Below are 22,698 nucleotides of genomic sequence, written 5' to 3' on the forward strand. Positions count from 1 at the left end.
TCCCAGCAACTACATGGTGGCTCACAACCATCTATACTGGGATCTGATGCCCTCTTCTATCATGCAGACATACATGCAAATAGAGTACTTATATACATTAAAAATAGTAAAAATAGATTAACTCTAGAGATGGCCCTATGGATAAAGATACTTGCTGCCTAACCTGACAACAAAAGTTTGATTCCTGTGAAGACAAATGGTGGAAGAAGAGAACCAGTTTCCACAAACTGTTCTTTTACCACCACAGGCAAGCACATCTTAAGTGAAATACATGTAATTAAAATATTACATGTGTATAATATATATGAGGAGATAGCCCGGGGGGAAATATTGGTAGACCAACTCAGGTCAAGCCCGTCTTCAGATGTGTCTCCCCATCCTCATAGCTGATTATGCATGCAGGCTTCAAGCTAACACACACCAACTTATCTAATGCTTCCTCCCCAGAGGAAACAACAGTAAATGGTTCCCTCCCCCACTTTCCCTACATTATGGCAGCTGGGAATCAACCCAACTATAAGCTCTTACAGTGGACTATTCAGCCACATGGCATGGAACCACTCCTTTTCTGTAAAACTTGTAAGAAAGGCTACCCTACTCTGCCACATGGACCTGAATTCTGAGTTCCTGTCATGCTGTTGTCTACCTGCCTCTGGCCAGAGTCTGAACTCTTAGAACTCCTGACCTGCTGCTGCTTGTCTGTCTATGGTGTTGATAACTCTAATCTGTCTCGGCATCCCCCTGGAAGCTCAAATTAAAAACCTTTCACTATGTAAGATGACAATACACAGCTCAATAGGATGACATATAAAAAGCCAGTTGTCAGAGAAGGACTAGAAGCTCTTTTCTACCTGGACTATCTATAAAAAAAAGCTGCCATGTACAAATATGGGAGCAGCTGGTCATGAGTCTTATAGTCCAGTGCTTTTTGAGGAGATTCCTGTTCTCTGCTCACAAGCCTATACCCATTCTCAGAAGCACTATCACCCCTTTTTAAGATTTATTTTATGTATTAGTATGTTTGAGTACACTGTTTTCATGCACACCAGAAGAGGGCATCAGATCCTGTTACAGATGTGGTTCTAAGTCACCATGTGGTTACTGGGACTTGAACTCAGGACCTCTGGAAGATGAGCCAGTGTTCTTAACTGCTGAGCCATCTCTCCAGTCCAAAGACTAACTCTTGTAGTAAACTTATTTTTATCACCTTACTGCATGTCCCTACAGTTCTTTTTCCTGGCATATAAGACCCTGGAAAGCTCAGCAGGTGCCTCTGGGGTACAGATTGGTAGCCATAAGAACAAAGAGGCCTTGTGCGTGCTAGGTAAGTGCTTGATGCTGATGTATGTAATATTTAATAAAGCTTGCTTCAGATTTGACATAAAATGGTGAAATTTGCTTTTTTTTTTCAGTGAAACTTAGGAATAACAGTGACAATTTGGATTTCTTAAGCTCTATGTGAAGCTTTGATGTCTCGGATCAAGGTCGTCAGGCTGAAACCAGACCCTGAGAAGATGAAGTAGAAAGTTCATGAGCATGCTGTCTCATTCCATTCAGAACTTCCTCATCTATGTGGCCATGCTGGCGTAATCCTCACCATAACTGTCAGTCAGCATTTTTAGTAAATATACTGAAGGGAAAAAAACCCTAAGTGGTAGAAGAGGCTCAGTTTCTATAAGGTGTTTTCTGACTTCTATAAACATGCTAATGACATGCACTATGTACCCAGACCCATACACACACGAAATGAACAAATAGTGTTAAAAAAATAAATACCTATACATTGCCTGTGTTTAATTGTTTACTGGTCATTATCCAGACTAGCTTGCTCCAAATTACTTAAAAGTGAAACTGAAATAATTGTTGGCACTTTTTATAATCTAGCTGATGTCCTGATTCTGTATCTGTCTTTGTGTGTATATGTGCATTTGTGTGTTTAGGCTAGAGGTTGACTTTGTCAGGTGTCTTCCTTAGTCACTCTCCACTTTATAGTTTGAGATAGAATCTCTTACTGAATCTGAAGCTTGCCAATTAGGCTAAACTGGCTGGCCAGAGAGCTGCAGACAGCCTCTTAGCTGTATCTCCCCAGTGCTGGGTTTATAGATGTAGATCACCATGCCTGGCTTTTTCACATGAATGCTGAAGATTGAATTCAGGTACACATGCTTGCCCAGCAAGCACATTACTGACTATGTCACTCTCCTAGCCCACATCCTGGTTCTTTAAGTCATTTAAATCCATTTCCACTACCACAGTCATGTCATCACACTCTTCCCTGTCCACTTTAGAGTCTGTCCTGGTGTGCTTATTCTTAATGGTTACCTAGTATCCTGGGGACTCCCCAAGACTGGGACAAGCCAGCAAACACTGAACCCTTCTTGTTATTTCAGTCTTCTTAGGGTCTGTCAAAGCCTGCCAAACCTGACTATATTCTAAGTCCTCACCAGGGATACTAGGAAAAAATTTCAGTTAGCAATAGTCACACCTGAGATTAGCCTCATTGGCTTAAATTCTTCCATTGTAGTGTTAAATAATGCTGACACTTTAAGTGCTGAAGCACAAAGGTGACCAAAAACTATCTGAGTTTTGTTAGAATCCAACCTAGTGGGGGAGGAGGAAAACAAGACCTACAGAAGCTTAGATGTGGCATCAGTATGAGTGGTTAGTGTGGCTCAGAAGAGGGTTATGCAATTTGAAGACATTACCATCTAAGCTCACAATGTCCACGTGGAATAGGGAAGTTCTTAATTATATTTGGTTTAAAAATGTTTTGCACTTTCCATTAATGCTTTAAAAGCTTTTGTTTCTCTTATTGAGACAGGGTCTTAAAGGAGTGACTTTTATCTCTGGCTATCCCGGAACCTGCCTCTACCTCCTGAGTGCTGTGCCACCCCACTTAATTCTCCTTTGGAGTCTTCAGCCTAGGCTAGTTGCAACACTAACGAAAACTACTCATTTTCTTCAGTCCCTTATCTGCCTCTTGAAGGAAAGATTTTAAAGCAAAATGTGGTAAAAATTTAAATACTAAAGCAACTGTGGTAGTGAAACTACAGTGACAGACAGGCTCTTGCTCCATGTCCCTACCACATAGACAAACAGAAAGAGCCACTTCCTCCTTATAACAACTGCCATCCCAGATGGTCTTATGTGTGAACAGAGGTGCATGCATGCCATGGCGAATGCATGGAGCCCAGAGGACGCTTTCCGTCTTATGCACACCTGCTCATCTGTATGTGCATTATAAGCACTCGTGCCCTTCTCTGAAACTGGAATTGGAGGTGGTTGCAAGGTCAGTATTGGTTCTGGGAACCAAATCCACACTTGTGCAGAAGCACCAAGTGAGTTTCGCTGCTAAGCCCGTCTCTCTAGCCCTGAAAAGACATCTTTTGGGAGTTGGTTCTCACCTTCTACCAAGGCAGGAATCCAATTCTGCTGGTCAGTCTTGCACAGAAAGCATTTACCCTGAGCCATCCTGCCAGGCCCTGTCCTGGTTCAGTGATATTTACCCACCTTGCCCTCCTGCCTCTAAAACCAACCAGCCACAGTATTTTGGGAAATAGATGTTAACCAGTTTCCTGATACTGCTGTTTACTTCCATTTCTTATCAAGTTAAGTTTGTTTTTACCATGTGGATCCAGCCTCCTTTCCACTCTATTTTCTGCTTGGCTTCTGTGTGCAATGCAGGAAAAGCTTGATCCCAACAGGCCTTAGATTTCTCCTAACTACAACAGCATAAACCTTTCTCCTACTATCTCAGTGGTTCTCAACCTTCCTAATGACCCTTTAATACAGGTCCCCATGTTGTGACCCCCAACCATAAAGTTGTTTTCATTGCTACTGCATAATTAATTTTGCTGTTATAAATCATAATGTAAATATCTGATATGCAACCCCTGTGAAAAGGTTGTTTAACCCCAAAGGGGTCACTTAAAATCCTTCCCATTTGGCTCTGTCCAGCTAAGGAAGGATTATGAATCACAAAGGACCAGACATTCAGAGTAACTGAGGCCATACCTGAAGTAAGGAGATTACTATCTTTGTATCATGAAGTCATAGTGTAAGGCAAAAAGAAACCGAGCTTGCTGAGCTCTAGGCACAGTCCCCTTTACATTCTACTAACATTCATTGAACCAATAGCTAGGTGTTGATAAAGGAGTCAAGCTGAATATATGGGCATCGAGAATTTAGAAGGGGGGAGGGGAATGAGGAAGCTGGACAGGCCTCAAGAAGGACAGCCACACTGACGATTGTTGTAGTCTCTGATGTCTAGAATCAGGCCAGTTTAACATTCTGATGACAAGCTTCACCATAGCTGTATATTCTGTAACATATATAAAACTCAACAGAAAACATTTTAGTATCGAGATATATTTTATTTGATCCTCTTGAACTTAGTTTTTCAGGTGGTCTATCTCTATTAAATTTAATTGATATAACTCTGGAAGGCACATAAAACTGAATCACACTTTTTAAAAACACAAAGACAAAACTTTTCTCCCAAAATAGCATGTCCCTTAGTTGGCAACTAGAATATTTTGTATCTTGTATTCTTTCCCCCCAAAATAATATAACCACAAAACTCAACATCATACCCATTTTGAAACAATTAAGAGAACCACAAACCCTCACTAGCTGACATCTGACAAGCCACGTGGCCTTAGTGGGGTAAATCACAAAACAAACTAACTTACTATCACTTACAAATCAATAAGCAAGCAATTTGTAAAACTGGGACCTTAGTCCAAAGTATTTCGGTCTGTCCACCTCTCAGTCTCGAGCGTCAGATCTTCATTTATTAATAACTTTCCTAATGTCTGTATTCACTCCATCTGGTGTACAGATTTCTATCAATAATGACCTTTTCAATTGCAAAAATCACCAGTTTCAGAGTCAGTGACTAATTTTCTCTAATTCTGAACCAGTTTTTAATACATTTACTAAACAATTCTGTAAAACCAGGACTTTAGTCTTAACTATTTTGATCTGTCCTCTCAGTCTGGAGCATCAGATGGTTATTGATAACTTCCCTAACATATTTCTGTATTCACTCTACCTGGTGTACACTTAGTTCCAAACCACGGGTGAAAATTCCCACGTTGATTCAGGCGAGCTCTATACTCTCTTCTAACTAGAAAAACAAACTTGACTTGTACATTAACTCTTTATGCCATCTTAAACTAGCTTTTTAATTTTTCAAAACATTTTGCCAAAGAGCCAAGTACTTATAATCTCTGTGTTTATGGTCTCCTGTCTTCTCACAGCAGAACACCCACAGCCTGTCAGCAGAAGCCGCCTGTGTTTCTTTTAAGGTCCCCTCTCCCCCCCCCCCACCCCCCTCCCAGCTTGAGACATCATGTGACTCAACATGGCGCTGGCCCCCTTAGAAAATAAAACTCTCTCTTAGGCTGAAGCCTTAACTTTTTAGTGGAGTCTTGGCTAACATGTTGGTTCGACACCTGTTGCAGTAATATTAAAAAGATGTTTTAACCTTTTATCGGCCCCTGTGGTCTCACTGTGCAGATGAGACTCTAATGCGGAGCTGAGCACACACATTCAGTCCCCACACCATTTGGTGCTCCAGACGGCCTCTAAGAACTCAGGCTTGGTTCACTGCACCATCCCCGTTGTTTCTGTCCCGGGTGGATATGACCACCCCAGCGCGTTCCATTTCTCCATTGCCCGGCACAAACATGACTCTAAAGCTCGGTAGATTATCAAACGAGTGGTCGTAATTGGCAATAGGTAGATTATAAATATTTTTAAGGGTTTCTATAGGTCTTTTTATCTTATATAGAAGGGCAGTTTGTATCTTTGTCCACTGGATGTAAGCTTATTGTGTAGAGGGTTTGTAGATTGAGAATTTAATATATAAACCTGCTTGATAAGCTAACCGGGCTTCGGAGTCATGTCTGTGCTGGGCAATGGAGAGATGGAACACGCTCGGACCGTATCCAACCAGGACAGAAGCAACAGGGCGGGTGGAGTGAACTGCCTGGGAAGGGAACTGAGAAGGTGGCCAACCTAGTGACAGAGTCCGTGCCCTTGGCTCCACACTAGAGTGGCGTCTGCAGAGTGAGACGTGGGGGGGGGGGTGTGGTGATAAAAGGTTAAGACATCATTTTAATATTACTGCAACAGAGGAGGAGCTTGGGGACCCCATCCCTCAGAACTAGTTTGATGATAGATTCAGAAAAAGGGGGGTAGTCATTGCTTTCAGTTGTGTGCCTGCTGAATCCTGCCAGGCTCCAGTGAATGTTAGGAACTCATTCACAGACAGCCATTTAACTAATGTGTAGCAAAGCAAAACCACAATGAGAGACTGGTATGGATGGAGGTAGGATACATAGGGATGGGAAAGAGATGTGTATTCGAAATAACTAGAATGCATTAAATATATACCTATAAAACTGTCAACTAGGGCTGGAGAGATGGCTCAGTGGTTAAGAGCACTGACTGCTCTTCCAGAGGTCCTGAGTTCAATTCCCAGCATGACATGGTGGCTCACAACCATCTGTAATGGGATCCGATGCCCTCTTCTGGAAGACAGTGAACAAACACACTTATTTCTGTATGTGAGGACACTGTTGCTGTCCTCAGACACTCCAAAAAAAAAGGACATCAGATCCCATTACAGATGGTTGTGAGCCACCATGTGGTTGCTAGGAACTGAACCCAGAACCTCTGGAAGAACAGTCAATGTTATTAACCACTGAGCCATCTCTCCAGCCCATAAATCTTAAAAAAAAAACAAACAAAACAAAACAAAAATCTGCCAACTAAAAAAGAATAAATCCATACACATTATTTATGCAAAAATTTATTTGACCAAAATGTAGAAAAAGTGGTACTATTATGTATGATACAATTGCAAGAGTCTAAAGAACAGAGTAGATTTTACCAATTGCACAGTTTGCTAAAAGTTCATCTCCCTGGTAGTGTGATGCTCAATAAATAGGAGTGAGGAGCAGGGGTTCAGATAAGCTAGAAGCAGGGTGACTTTCAGTCAGGACTGTAAACTCGAGTTGGCCCCGCACTGCTGGGGAATGTGGAATGTTTCAGTGTGAGATGTTAGCTGAGGGAGCAAGACTACAAAGGGCAGCCTACGGAGCACTCCACATCCAGTTCAATCAGGAGTTCTTGGTCTTTTATTAGTGTCATTCCTGAAGGAATTCAAGTCTTGGCAAAGTCAAGCTTCCATTTGTTGTTCCCTGAACAATGGAGATGAAGTTAAGCCAATTTTTCTATCACTACTTTGCTGCTGGAGAGACTTTTGTTGCCCAACACTTGGTTTTAGAACGGTGCTCAATGTATTGATGTCTAGCAAGCTTTTTATTATTTGAGGCTGTCCTTAGCCTCACTATACCGACAGACTAGGCTGCCTCAAACTCAGAGATCTAGCTGCTTCTGCCTTTCAAGTGCATGGCTGTGCCTGACTTTGCTAGCAGTCTTTTTGACAGGACTGATCTGAAAAGGATTAGATTTTGCCATTTTCCCTGCTGAGCATATCATTAGACCAGCAGACAGGTCCTGGAATAAGACACTTGCTCCTCAAAGAACAATTCTGGAGTGAAGGGTGATGCATACGGAACAGCATTAAAGCTCTATTAGAAGGCACATGGGCAACAATGGTCACCCCAGCATTATCTCTTGGAATGCTTAAAGGAAATCTGGTTTGGACAGGGGAGTGTGGAGTAGCCTCAGCATGATCAGGCCAATCTAATTGTGCTTTATGATTTCCTATAGTAGACTTTTTAATTTTTGCTCTGGGTGGAAAATTTCTATGTTTTCTTGTGACAACCCCTAGCCTCACATAACTTCCCAACAGCAACCAGCTCCGATTAGATACTTGAGCCTGTGCTCCAAAGTGTGGGGCTGACTAATTCCGGAGAACCAAATACCCTCAGCCTTAAGCAACTACACTCAGTGTGAAATTCCCTGCCTATTTTAGGAATAAATGCAATATAATAAGAATAGCCAAAGAAGCTGGTGCCATTTGAATGGAAAAGGAAAAATTAAATTTAACTGGTGCTCAAAGCTGTCTAACACAAAATATTTGGTCGTGAATTCATTATCTGCTCGGCGCTTCCAGCAAGTGGAGACGTGGTAATAAACAGAACTTCTTACAAGAGGAAGACAGGGCGCTCTCTGGGGTGGAGCTGGTGTCAAAACAGGACTCTTCTGGTTCACTTTATATACAGTTAAGTTCGTTTAGTGTCTGGTCCAGTGTCTGATGTAAGCCCACATTCTCTTCTTTGGCCCGGGCAAGTTTTTCTGGTAAAGATTAAGACAGAGAAAAAATGAATTAAGAAGCAACTTTGTTAAGGGAACGGAAATGGGGCACCTCAAGGCGTGACAGTGAAAGTCACAGCTAAGAATCACACAGAATACCACAGGGTAATGGGAATTAAAGAGCAAACAAGAGAGTATGGGATGTTAGGCTGGGAGTGCTGGTGCATCATTTGAATCCCAACACATGGAAGGAGGGTGGCCAGCCTGGTCTACCCATCGAGTTCCAGGCTAGCCAGAGCTGTTATCTCACCAGATCATGTCTCAAAAACAAAATAAATGTCCCGAAACAGCCTGGCTTTGTGGTGCATACTTGACACCCCAGTATCAAAGGAAGGAGGCAGGAATCATCCTGGGCTATGGTCAATTCAAGGCCAACCTGGGCTGTATGTGACCTTGTCTCAATACCACTCCAAACCCAGAGAAAAATTTTGGGTCTGGTTTCTCATCACGAAAAGACACTTGTGGGCCGGAGGGATGGCTTAGCAGTTAAGAGCACTGACTGCTCTTCCAGAGGTCCTGAGGTCAATTCCCAGCAACCACATGGTAGCTCACAACCATCTGTAATGGGATCCAATGCACTCTTCTGGTGTGTCTGAAGACAGCAACAGTGTACTTACAATAAATAATAAATAAATAAATAAATAAATAAATAAATAAATCATAAAGAAAGAAAGAGAGGAAGAAAGAAAGAAAGAAAAGAAAAGAAAAGAAAAGGGACTTGCTGCCAGGCCTGATAATCAGTTTTGTCCCTGGGAAGAAAACAGACTCCTACAATCTGTTTTCAGACTTTCACGTGTGTGCACCTCTCCAGCAAACAAAACTACAAATAAAATTTTACCATCTCAAAAGTTGCATAAAATGCACTATACAAAAATAAACTCTTTTGCCTTTTCTGAAACTCAACTTATGGTCTTGTATTTTCCTTTTCCAAATAAATCCAACCATCTGTGAGCCAGAGCACTTAGACTGAAGCCCTAAGGTGTATCACTAGAGTGAGCCATTTAACCTTTCTAGGTCTTAGGTCTACCCATCTGTGAGGTGGGGAAAACACTACCAGTGTGTGGTTGACAGATGCTTTATGAGAACTGAGACAAGCTTCAGAATTCATGAGGTGCTGTACACATAAAAGACTTTGCTACTAGATACAGACGACTTAGTACATCTGTCAGGTAAATCCTGTAGCCTGTTTTTCCTTTGGAGTACCTTTGGAGTGAGTGGCTATTGTAATTCCAAGCATGCAGTATTTACTGTCAGGGTGCCCCTGGCAATGGAGTCAAATCTCAGAACAACTATTCAATAACTGAGCTGATTAAGTAAAAGGGCAGTTCATGAGATGGCCCATCAGGTCAAGCTTGAAGACCTGAGTTCCACCCCAGGACCCACGTGGTAGGAGGAGAGACTTGATCCCTTTGAGTTGTCTTAACCCCCAATGTGTGCACTGTGGCATGTGTGATCTACACCACCAAATAAGTAAACAAATACAAGAACTTTAAAAAGCCATCGGGAACTCTCCATGAGCAAGCACCAGGGAAAACTGGTTTGTGTGAGTGACAGCTGATAAAAGACCAGGCCAGGAGTCATTAAAATTCTGGAAGAAAGCAAAAGGCCTCCTAAACTGTGATAAGATCAACCTGGAAATCTTCAGAAAGAAAAGCACTTTAGACTGTAAAAGACAGCAGTCTCTCTGTAGCCACAGCAGTCTTCGTGTAAGAGACTACTGTGGCCTGGCTGTGTGAAGGCTTGGGAATGGGTGCTCCGTGTTCTTAGGCATCTCTCCTGCTACCCAGACTGCACCTTTGTTTTCCAGAAGAGCTAAGTGGCATGCTAGTGTCGCACAGCTCTAATAGTAGAGGTGAGATGCAACCCAGGCGTTCTAAGTCTGAGATGAAAGAGCCTCACCCCAACACCCAAAGTACTCCCTGTCCTTGAGACCCTCAACACAGCTTGAACAGACAGCAGGAGGGGGCTGAACTCTTGCAGGGCTCCAGTAGAAAGATTAGACAGGAAGGGATGGTTATTTCAAAGGGTGGAGGCTATTCGTGTCTGGAAATTTCTCGGGAAAATACTGAGCAAACAATAAAAGCACCCGCCCCAGAGCAAGGCCAGAGATCTGTCCCAGGGCGTGTGCAAAACAAGGTGCATAGGGCAGGGTGTACAAAATGCCCACCCCTCATCCCCAGCGTATCTCCATAGCAACACCCTCTGTAGACCAGGCTGTTTCTGAACTCAGATCCACCTGTCCCTGCCTTCAAGCTGGTGGCATTAAAGGTGTGTACAACCACTGCCCAGCTTATAGAATGGGCGAGGGTAAGCACCACATAGAATTCAAGCAACCACTGAGATTCATAGCCTGAACCCCAATCAAGGGGGCCTCCTTTTATTTGCTGGCTCAATTTCAGAAACTCTTGATTAAGAAACAACGACTGTACTGCCGTCTTGGTTAGCTCGTGGTGTTTGAGGAATCATGCCAGATTACTTTTGTTTCCTTATTTTCAGAAAAGGACCAGTGGGCCTCAGTTTTCTTTTGGTAAAGAGAGTTTAATCTATGAGGGAAGAGAGCCAAATGCCCACCCTTACCTGGTCAAAGGCACCTGATTTCAGCTCAAAGATGAGATGGCAAGAACAGCAGATGAAGATGGCCTGCTGTCGTTTCATCAGCCAGACACATGGGGAAAAGGCTAAAGTTCACACCAGACGGTGGGCTCCCTAGAGCTTCTAGGCACCAGAGCCAGTTCACCTGGAGATGGCTAGGACCCAAGGTGATACCCACTGCCCTCAGAGAGAGGTTATGCCACTGAGGGATGGTTCACATCCTTGCTGATAGCTATTTACCTGAGCTTTGGACACTCTGTCTAGAGGGTGTCCCAGGGACTGCAGAAATAGGATGGAGGGCTGAGATGAAGAGCACAGACAAACAGAAGAGTGAAAAGACAGTGTGAGCCCTTGAAATAATGGTGAGAGGGGTATGGTGGCACACACTTTTAATCCCAGCACTTCAAGGCTAGCCTGGTTTACACTGTAAGACCCTATCTCAAGATAAATAACCTCTACTACCATCACCCCTAGACCCAAGATGACTTCTGATGGCTTAGTCATCCTGCCATAGGTCACCCTTTGGAATGGAGCATTTTCCCTTATATGGACAAAGATGTGAAGAATGAGCCTCCCTTCCGGGATGAGACAGCCTGGAGTATCCCAACCCCAGGCGTCTGGAATTTCCACGCTCTATCATGAAGAATAACATAGTCACTTCAAGAAATGCTGAGTGTGTTCCCTGGGGAACTGAGGCCGTGCAGCCCCCTTTTGCTCTTTCCTCACACCAAGATAAGCCTGGTCTCTGGGAGAGAGGCCAGCAAGAACGGGAGGCATTTAAAATATGCAAGGCATCTCTGTGAGAATTCTGAAGACCTCACTCTGGAAACAAAGCCCAGCTCTGTCCCCCACAGACCTCCTCACTCAGTTTTTATGTTACTTAGGGAAGTGGAGATTCCTACCTTCCAGGTCATCGATTGTCTTTTCCAGTTTAGAAACTGTCCTTTCTGCAAACTCAGCTCGGGTCTCAGCCTAGGGAAGAAAAGAGTCACTACCCTGCTTCAGCTTAACCCCTCAAAATGTAGGGCACAGCCGGGTGTGGTCACTCACCTCTTTCAGCTTGTCAGACAGAAGCTTGATTTCTTCTTCATATTTATCCTCCTTTTCAGAATACTATGGGGGAAAAAAAAAACCCAAAAGGTGGTTCTTAAAAGAGGGAAAGAGGCTGGAGAGAGGTTAAGAGCTCTTGTTGCTTCTATAGAGGGCTGGGGTTCAAGACCCAGTACCCACGTGGAGGCTCACAACCATTGTGAGTGCCAGGGGGTTCAGTGCCAGGGGGTCTGACACCCTGCCCTGCAGTGCAGACAACCACGTTGGCAAAGCACTTACACATATTAAATAAATACTTGAGGGAAGGAAGAAGGAGCCGGGGAGATGATTCAGGAAGTGAAGCATTTGCCTGGCAGCCAGGACTTAAAAGCTGGATGGGTGTGGTGCCCTCTGTGGAGATGAGGTTCCTGGAACAAGCTGGCTAACTAGAGGAGCCAAACAGATGCAACCTCTATGCTCCCATTAGCAAAGGCCTGCATGCCGATACCCAGGTTACCCGAACTGAGAACAGAACAAAATATAGCAAGTTTCTCTCCATCCCACCTTTTCAGAAGCAGCCTCCAGTGATTTCAGATTGTTAGTTACATTCTTAAGCTCTTCTTCCAGATCTCCACTCTTTCTGCACCAAAACAAAAGACTCGCTGTAATGTAGGCAATTCTCTTCCTCCCCCACGGCTGGAAACTTTTCATCCCCTCTCCTGCAGAACACAGGCAGAGGCAGGGCAGGAGAGCATTTGCAGGGTTTGTAAAGCAACCCGGGCATCTGCCAGGGATGAGGCAATAGGGGCTTGTGAAATCTGTGACTGGCTTCGTTTTCTCAGAGAGGTGTGCAAATGACACGAGGGTGGGAGGTGGGAGATGGCTTTCAGAGTTCACAGGACACTCCAGGAAGCCATGGTGCTCCCAGCCCTGCAGGGCTCTCTCTCTGGAGCCGAATCCTTGATCCAAGGCCAATTGTTTGTTGGAACCTGTGACATTCTAGCTGAGCTGTCTCCATGGGAATGTGTCAGGTACCAATAACAACATCAGAAACCACGCCCTAAACACTTGTGGGGTATCTGCCACCTACAGACAGCATTCAGTGAGGACCAAATGGCCTGGCTCGATGTGCAAAGTGAAGGCAGAAAGGAAGATCCCGAGTCCAGGCCAGCCTGGCTAGACAGCAAAACTGTCTCAACACTTTCAAAACAGCCAGCGAGGAACAGTGAGAAAATGGGAGGTGGTGGAAGAACATGGGCAGCAGGGCTGTGAAACGCCATTTTTGGCACAGGGCTATTGCACCATGGACACACAGCGGCCTACACAGGACCTGCAGGGTATGGGCCTGTCAACATTCCATCATGGAGAAGGGATGGGCCCATGAGTGGCCTCTGGGAGGAGGAGGATTTCTCAGTGGTGTAACTACTCAGCAAGTTGCCTTGCCAGGTAAATAACCCCTCTTCGTGCTCATGCTAATAATATAGACAGCAAATGACCGAAGTGGGTCACTCAAGAAGAAATCAAACTTAGGAGGGGATATACTGAGAAACAGGGGGTCGGTGGGAGAAAAAAGAGGGTGTGTTGTAATTAAAGTATAATGTGTGTGTTTATAAACATAAATAAAATTGTGAAAAACAAAAATTAAAAAAATCAGTGTGGTAGGGCATGACTGTTATTCCAGGAGTCAGAGACAGGAGGATCACACATTCCAGGCTACAAGAGACCCCGTCTTAAAAAAAAAGAAAAGCAAAACAAAGAAACAAAACCAAAGAATGGGGGGGGGGGGAGAGGCCCAGCAAAGCTTCCCCTGTTAGTAAGAACCATCAGCAGCTGTTCTGCCGCCAATGAAGCAAAAGGTGGGGTGAGCCCTGAACTCTGAATACTCAAGCAGAGGCCCCAGCCACAAGCAGTTCCCAGCCAGCACTGCCCACTTCCCTCCTCTGCCTGCAGCTGGAGCATTAGCTCAGGCTGCTCTGCCACTTACAGTTCCGACAGTTCCGCCCGCTCCTCTGCTCTCTCCAGCTCACCCTCCAGGATGACCAATTTACGAGCAACCTACAATGACAAAAGACCCAACTGAGACCAATCCCCCCACTACCATCCATCCCTATAGATGCTGGGCCCTCCAAATCTAAGAGCTCTGGAGCCTGTAAGGATGGAACATCTCAGGTCCCATAGCAAGGCAGCAAGGAAAAGGTAGAGCTGAGTTACTCAGACACGGAGGGAAGAAGTTCAAGAGCCCACTGTGAGGACAACTGTCCTTCTGTTTGAGAGGCCCAGTCTCAAATCCAAAACAAAACTAGGCATGGTAACCTATAATCCCAGCATTTGGGAGGCAGAAGGCAGGAGAATTGGGAATGAAAAGTTACACCAGGCTACATAAAAGAAAGCTGGAAGCACCCTGGGAACCTTTCTTTAAAAACAAACTTCAGTCAGCTTGTTCATGTCTGTAATCCCAGGACTTTGGAGACAGAGGAAAGAGTCAGGAGTTCAAGCCCATCCTTGCATTATTTTCTACACAGGGAGGAGAACAGCCTGGATTTCAGGAGAACCTTTCTCAGAAAAAATAAAAACAAACAAATACATTTCGGAAAACCAAAAACAAGACAGCCAGGCATCGTGGTTTATACCTATAATCCTAGCAGTTGGAAAGTTGAGGCAGTGGGCAGTCCAGAGCTTATGGTTAACCTGGGCAACAGGAATTCCAGGCCAGCCTGAGCTAGTGGGAGATTCTATGTCCATGAAGATTAAAAAAAAAAAAAGACAGCAGAGTTAGGCTGGCAATCATGACCCTCAGCTTATTCCAACTGGTCTACATCCAGCTTAAAGAGACAAATGTAGTGGGCTGATCTGGTCTCCAGCAGCTCAGACAAGTGGCCACTTGCCTTCTGTTTGGTGCCCATCAAGACAGTTTCCCAGCCAAGTGGCTGTGTCTGGAAATACAGATGTGGGCTTCCGATGGGTTCCTATCGGCAGCACCATTTCCTCCCACTTCCTGCGGCGATCCCATAGGCCAACTCACCTCCTCATACTTGCGGTCAGCCTCCTCGGCGATGTGCTTGGCTTCTTTAAGCTGCATCTCCTGGATTTCCATCTTTTCCTCATCTTTCATGGCTCGGTTCTCTATCACCTTCATGCCTCTGCAAGTGGGGTAGGGTAGGGTATCACAGCAAGGTCCTCAAATGCATCCACCCAGCACCCAGGCAAGGATAAAGACCTATTGTCAACTTCTATATTCATTTCATTGAGGAGCCATCTGGATGCTGAGAACTGAACTCAGGTCCTCTTCAAGAAAGCAAGTGCTAACTTCAGAGCCTTCTTTCCAGCCTGTGGTATCTTTGAGACAGGTCTCTCAGTGAACCCGGAGCTTGCTGTTCCCCATAGACTGGCTGGCCATGGAGTTCCAGGTATAAGACTTTCTAGTGCTGGGATCGCAGGCCTCCTGCCATGCATAGCTTTTATGTGAGGGCAGGAATACTAACTCAATTTCTCAGGCTCCTGCAGCGATAACTTAACCCAGAGAGCACTCTTCCCAACCTCATTTGGTCTTTCTAAGACACTGATCTCAAACTACATCCAAAGATAGCCTCTCAGTGCTGGGGTGATGGGTTTACGTGGTATTGAGCACTGAACCCAGCTTTGCGGATGCCAGGCGAGCATTCTTATTAACTGAGCTTCAATCCTTCTCACTCCCACAGTCAACCTTTAGGTCTTAGAAGACAGGATTTTGCTACTTAGCCCAGGCCACACCCCTCCTCAGCATCCAGGAGCACTGGAATGACAAGAGTGCATTACCACCATGACTAGTGGACCTCCAGACACTAGCAAATACCCAAGCTTACACAATCACACTGTATCGGGGGGCTACTAACCCCAGTTTACAAATAAGGAAACTGAGGCAGAGGAAGGCTAAGGTTAGAGAGCTGCTAAGTAGCAGAGCTGGGCTGGCACCTGAGGGTGCACCCCCTGTTTTGTAGTCCTCACAGTGAGACAAGCCTGAGGATCAGCAGTCACTGTGGAATGTACAGGTGTAGGAGGTGAGGGAGAGCAGAGCCTTAGCTGAGGCAGGGCGAGAACTGCAGGAGTCTGGCAGGTGAATCCTCCATTTCTGCCATCTCAGCACTGGGGAGACTGGGGCAGGCCTCCGAGGCCAGGCAAGCCTGGGTTGTACAACAGGATCGTGTCTCAATATTAACAACAAGAAAGGAAACAATACAGTCAGAGCTGCACTGTGTGGTGAACACACCTTTAGTCCCAGCTCTCAAGGGTTATAAAGTGAGACTTTGTATTGAAAAACAAAAACCAACCAACCAGCCAAAAACACACAGGAGTGAAGGAGCACACAGCAGGAGGGCAGAACGGGAGGACAGGAGGACACAGGACGACAGGACGCGTATGCTGAGGAGGATGGGAATTACCGGAAGCCTCCAGCCAGGACGGAAAGAAAATAGAACCAACAAACTGGAGTGCAAAAGCTCCAGGACAGGCAGTCACAGCCCGAGCAGCACAAAATGAAGCAGGTTTCTATATTCCGGTTTCAGTACTGGGCTGAAAGGTATACACCACCACGCCTGGCTTTCAGAACAGGTCTTTACGTTACCCAGTGCTGTGTGAGTCTGAAGTAAGGGTTGTACCACTGAAGCCTACCCACAACCTCACAGTACAGACGGAGAATTCCCGATGTGTAAGGGATATAGGATGCACATGAACTCCTTGTTTAGACTCTGATCCCACCTTTAAGATAGTTCATTATACTTATGCGAATATCCCCACATCTAGAAACACTCGAACTCCTGAGTACTTTCTGTCCCAAGCATTTCAGAGAAGGACACCTATGTTCACCGGGGTCAGAAAGAAGGATGTCCCCAGGCAGTCAGAACAGCTCAGGTGAGCAGACAAGGTAATGGCACCAGAGATGGCTGTGGGTCAAGTGTCCCCTGCACGGTATTCCCAAAGCACAGAGACAGAAGCTAGGCACAAGGCTTGGTGACACACGTTATTAAAAGTGTGGAATATGACAAAACACCTGATTTATTATTATAATTTTATATTTATCTATTTGTGTGTGAGCTCTTCTGCCCTAGCACACTGTGTGGAGGGGTGGAAGATACCTGCAGGGCTGGTTCCTCCTCCAGTGTGGGTCCCAGGCACCGACTGAGCTCAGGCTGTCACGGTTGACAATACATGCCTTTACCCACTGAGCAATCTCACTAGCCATTGTTTCTATGTTTTAGTATTTTTATTATTTCTAATTATGTATGTGTGTGTTTGAGTGTAGGTGTCCACAAAGGTCAAAGGTATTCTTATTCCCCGGAGCTGAAGTTATAGTCTGCTGTGAGCTGCCCAACACTGGGTACTGTGTGTGTACACATGCCGTGGCACAGATGTGAGGTCAGAAGACAACTGGCAAGAATTAGTTCTCTTCTTCCACTATGTAGAACTCAGGGATTGAACTCAGGTCAGGAGACTTGGTAGCAAGCACCTTTACCTGCTGGACCACCTTCACAGCCCAACTAAATTGCTTCTAGTGCACAGGATAGAGTCTGGGTCCTATATTTGCTATAGGACCCCCCCCCCTTCATATATATATGCTATTCAGGTACTTGCTGTTGAGCCACATCCCAGCTCCTAGTGCCTGGTTTCTAGTCATAGCAGCATAATCTGAAACCAGTTCTTTGGGAGGAGCCTGCCCTAGGGAACTCTCAGCTGGCCACACTGTGCCTTGAGCTTCTGCAGCCACAGTTTTCCCTCTGCTCTCTAAGCCCAGGCTAGAGCCACTCATTCCGGGGACAGTCGGGCAGAGCTCCCTGTGGAATCCAAAAGCTGCACAGACATCACCAGAACGACGCGGTCAGCTATAAACACAGCGGTGTTAGTTATGTACTGTCCCCAAAAGACAGCTGGCATCATCCAAAAGCCTGCCACAGCAATGGCAGCTGCCCTGCTCCTTGGATAGAAGTCTACACTGCCACACCTGCCCAGTCTAGCTCTTTCCTTCACATCATCTAGAAACTCGATTGTTACTAGAATGGGCAAGAGACACACCGGGCATTCCCCAGAAAGCAACAAACACACTCCAAGGCCCTGGTCCCATGCCCGTGCATTTGCGCTTTCCTCTCTGCTGGAAAAGTGCTCTCCTAGGCTACCATAGGACCCCTAAAACCAAGCAGGGCACATGGTGAAGCATCTGCCATTCCATCACTACATAGGCAGACCCTTCCTCAAACAAAATAAAACAGAAAAGGGAATTGGATTAAAAACAAACAGATCTTCAAATCCCTTCAGCTCCAAGGTCATTAGTACCATTACAGATTTTTTCCCCATCCATGCATGCCTCTGTGCATTTGTGTGTACGCATATGGAGACCAGAGAAGGCTGTCAGGTGTCCAGCTCTGCCACACTCTGCCTCATTCCCTTGAGACAGGGTCTCTCACTGAACCTGGAGGTAGGCTGGCAGTCAGCAAACCTGAGTCCTGTGTAACCACATTGGCTTTCCAAGTGGGTGGTGATTTAAGCACTTAAATACTGAGCCATCAGCCCTCACACACATCTTTCTAAAGTCAGAAAAGGCTTCCTGTAGCCCAGGCTGGCCTCCGCACTGCACCCACAGGCATGTATCAGCACACCTGGCTCCACCCCAGTCTTCAACGGGTCAGAAGCACCCTACCTCTCACTTTCATCAGCAGCCTTCTCGGCCTCCTCCAGCTTCTGTAGGGCTGTGGCCAGTCGCTCCTGAGCCCGGTCCAGCTCCTCCTCCACCAGCTGGATGCGGCGGTTGAGAGCTGCCACATCTCCTTCAGCCTGGAAAGTCAGATATACACCCAGATTGAGAAGAGGCAAGCTGGCAAACAGCAGTCCCCCATCTCTGCCCCTCAGTGACCCTGATATCCAGCCACAACTCACCCAGGGACCCTTGCTCGAGGGAATTCATACTCATTTGAATTTAAATTTGATTTTAAAAATTACTGATCAGTGATACAAGGCCTTGTGCATTGGCCACACTGGTATCCAACTCCTGGACTCAGGGATCCTCCTGCCTCAGTTTCCCTGGGTGCTGATACAAGGCAAGGCACACTGCCCAGCACCTCTGGAGAACACACACCTAAACAACTGGGCAAACTTGCTGGCCTTGATTTTGTTTTACTTCAAGTCTCACCCACCGTATAGGTGGGGACAAGGGGCCCCATCAGTGTAGTGGCTTTGTTTAGTTACTTAGGGCTCTGTCACCCAGGAGTGACTTGTGTCACCTTCAAGGAGCATGGAAAGTTGCTCACATGAAACTCAATTAGCATGGTGACACATGCCTATGATCCAAACTCCAGGAGATCGGAGCCAAAGGATACCGTTTCAGTAAGATTTCTATCAAAACACCAGAAAGGGGGAGCTGGGGAGCTGGCTTAGTGGTAAGAGAACTTGCCGCCCAGCGTAAGGACCCGAGTTTGGATTTCTAGCACACATTTTAAAAAGTGTGTGGGCTCATGAGGAGACGCAGCAGAACTCATGTTTCCTTTCAGGGGCAACCATGACATGGGGACAGCTGTAAAACTTAGTGGGAGTCTGGGCTCTCTCTGCCTCAGTTTACACAGCAGGGAAAGTAAAAGGACAAGGCCAGGTTACCTGTCAATATACAGAGGACCCCCCCCCCCAGTGTGTTTCAGGTCTCTCTCCTCCCAGATGTGGGTCTTAGGGATTGAACTCAGGTCACCAGCCTTAGTGACAAGCACCTCTACCCAGCTAGACCATCTCAGTGGCCATGGATGCCTTTTTACATCTTAAATATATTTAGGGTAACCAAGACCACTAGCTAATCTGTTAACTTAGGCCATTTTCTAAAAAGAACCCATCTGCAATTGGTGGAGCTTTTAGTTATTGAGTTGTGATTTCATGAATCCCAGGTTGGCCTCCAACTACATAGTCCTGGCCCTAACTTCTGATTCCCTGCCTCAACTTCTCAAGTGCAGGAACACTACCTGTCTAGTTCACCCAGTCCTGAAGAAGGGACCCAGGGTTTTAGACACGCAAAGCAAGCACTCCAGCATTTAGTGACAGAACAGCCTCTAAAGTAGCCTAGGCTGCAGGGTCACAAGGCCACACCCATCGTAGTAATCACTTCCAGTCACATTGAGTCTCCTCATTCGTGAGTTGTCTCAGAAAAGGAAAAGAACTTAGACTGATGAGGCACACTTTGAATCTTGGCATATTTTCAACTGTTTAAAATCGAAAGAACTCTCGTTCACAACCATGCATTAACAAAAGCGCACACTCCCGAGACAGGCGCGCGCGCTCTCTCGCACGTACACGTGCGCGCGCTAAGTCATCTTGAGCTCCGCCCCTTCCTGCAATCAAAGCCTTCCACGGGCTACAAAGGGTTTCCCTTATAAGGTAAAAGAGGCTTGCTAGCTACTTGTGGCCAAGCAACAGGAAGACGTCGGTTAATCACACAAAAATCTAAATTAAACCAGCTGTTGGGACACAGGCCCAGAAGTCAGCCACACATCCCCCCACTTCATTTCTAGTCTTGGTGCTTCTGGCGCGGAATCAACTTGAGATGTCTTTCTACAACCAAAAGAAGCATGCTCTGCCCCACGAACTTTTAAAGAAGCCCCAAAGTTTTCCAGAAGGCATCCCCCGCACCCCACTCTTGGGCCGCCAAATTCCTGGCTTGGCTGGAGTCATGAGGCCATTTTGGATATGTCTAGGGTGGGTCGGGCATATGAGAAGCCAGAATAGCTACTGTGCAGAGCTTCTGCCCAGTTCTGAGGCTTTCTCCAGTCTGAGCGGTACTTGAGAGATTTAAGGCCAGCTCAGGCTGTCGTCCAGGCAGTCTTGGGAGGAGTCCAGGAGGTGCCTGCGCTGGCAACTCCACCTGGCCTTTCAGTTTCTAGGGTCCCCGCCCTGAGTTCCCACACTCGGGCTTCAGGGGACCTGGGCGATCACACAACACCCTTCCCTTGTCTGTGAGTCTCCTTCATTAGCAAAGGCCGTTCTACTGCTCCAGCTAGGGGCTCTCTGTGTTCTGGAACCGTCTGAAATGGCTCTCCATAGTTTTGTCTTTCCACACACCTCTAGAGGACTTCTTGGGAGACACGAATCGAATGCCTTGTGGATACCAGAGCTGGGGTTAGAACCCAGATCCGTCTCTGGCCCCGGGCTTGACCGAGGGATGAAGGGGAGGCGCGGAGGCCCGTTCCTCTTTCCGAACTAACTATTCCTGCACCCGGGTCCCTGGACTCTCAGGGAAGGCGCAAATAGTGGGTACTCTAGTATCGGGGGTGGACAGGCCCCCTAGTGGGTATTCCCTAGGGCTTGGGGACACAGGGTGGTGGTGGGCGTCCTGCAGGCCAGCGTCCAAATTCTCCTGCCCCTACACCGCGCTCAGCCGACACATCGTGGCCGCACCCTAGAGACACGCCTGGAAAGTTCGGGCGCGAAGGAGCGAGAGCCTGCGCCGCCCCCGCCCCCACCTTGGTCCAGCCGCAGACAATGGAAGCTCGGCATCGGCCCCACCGCTCCGGAGAGCCCCGCGTAGGACTGTCCCCCCACGACCCCCCAGTTCCTGCCCCGCCAGCTTAGAGGCTCCGGGGTCCAAGGGTGTGGATGAGCAAGGCGGAGGACGGAGGGAGGGGGAGCTGGAAGTGCGCGGAGCTGGGAAGAAAAGAGGGCGCGAGGGAGCGCGGCGTGGGCGAAAGCTGGGATCGGGCAGGGGTCGCGGATGGCGCGGGTCCCCGTCTCTCACTTTCTCGCGCCGCTCGCGCTCGCCGTCCAGCTCGCGCTGCAGGCCCTGCGCGCGGTCCTCTGCGTCGTCCGCCTGCTGCTGCAGGGCCTGGATCTTGCGCTTCACTGCGTCCAGTGAGTTGAGGCCGGCCATAGCTCACACTCGCTCCGCTGGGCTCCGGCGACAGCTGGGCGGCCGCGCCCGGGCCCGCGAGCCTTGGCCACGCCGGGGCCGCCCCCCCTCCGCCTCTCCCCGCCCCCTGCCCTGCTGTCTGGCCGGTGAGGTCACCCCGGCCGGCCGCGACGTCAGCACCGGGCGGGGGCAGGGGGTGGCTGACGTAGGCACCGCTGGCCGCCTTTGCCCTGCGGGCTCCTCGTCCTCCCGCGCAGCCCGCTCCGCCTGGCCCAGCGGCCGCGCACTTACCTGGGAGGCTGTCTTTGCCTGCTTTAAGCTTCGCAGCACCTGTCCTCCGAGTGTATTTCAATCTTTTCTGGAGGTGCGTCAACTGCTTTTTCATCTGGGGACACAGAAGAGAACGAGTCAGGCTAATGGTCTGTTGCTGAGCGTTTGGAAGGCTGAGGCAGAAGGACTGGGAGTTTGAGGCCCGGCAGATGAATACAAAGCCTATGTGAGCTGGTGAGATGGCTCCACGGGTAAATGTACTCGCCGCCAAGCTTGATGCCCAGAGTCCATTAACCTCATACGTGCGCCCCCACGTTAATGTAGAAAGTAAAAGGTTTATATAGAGAAGGTCTCTTCCAGAGGACACAGGTTTGTAAAAGTAAAAAGTCTGTATAGACAAGGTCTCGTACAGAGACTCAGGTTTGATTCCCAGCTCCTGTTCCAGGGGAGCCAACATCCCCTGCTTCCATGACGCCCTTAGCACAGGCATGCATGCAGGCAAACCACCCACTCACATAAAATATAAAATACCCCCCCCCAAACACGCACATACTGGTAAGTGTGCATTACTGAATACAGAGGGATTTTACTCTTCTCTTGACCTAGGGACTGGCCATTCTTGAACTCGTCAGAGTCCCCACTCAACACTACAAATTGGATTTTGCATTCTC

General features: G+C 47.2%; 1 protein-coding gene across 1 annotated transcript; it reads right to left on the minus strand.

Moving 5' to 3' along the window:
- Nucleotides 1-6,799: 6,799 nt before the first annotated feature.
- TPM4 (tropomyosin 4) lies at nt 6,800-21,858 on the minus strand. Its single transcript, XM_080928518.1, has 8 exons — nt 21,647-21,858; nt 18,578-18,711; nt 14,933-15,050; nt 13,895-13,965; nt 12,475-12,550; nt 11,932-11,994; nt 11,784-11,853; nt 6,800-8,271 (listed from the first exon to the last, which is right to left on the minus strand). Exons 1-8 carry the CDS (start codon nt 21,776-21,778, stop codon nt 8,189-8,191), a joined length of 747 nt encoding a protein of 248 aa, XP_080784644.1. The 5' UTR covers nt 21,779-21,858; the 3' UTR covers nt 6,800-8,188.
- Nucleotides 21,859-22,698: the final 840 nt, after the last annotated feature.

Source organism: Micromys minutus (assembly GCF_963924665.1).
Source record: "Micromys minutus genome assembly, chromosome: 14".
In the NCBI taxonomy this organism is placed as follows: domain Eukaryota; kingdom Metazoa; phylum Chordata; class Mammalia; order Rodentia; family Muridae; genus Micromys; species Micromys minutus.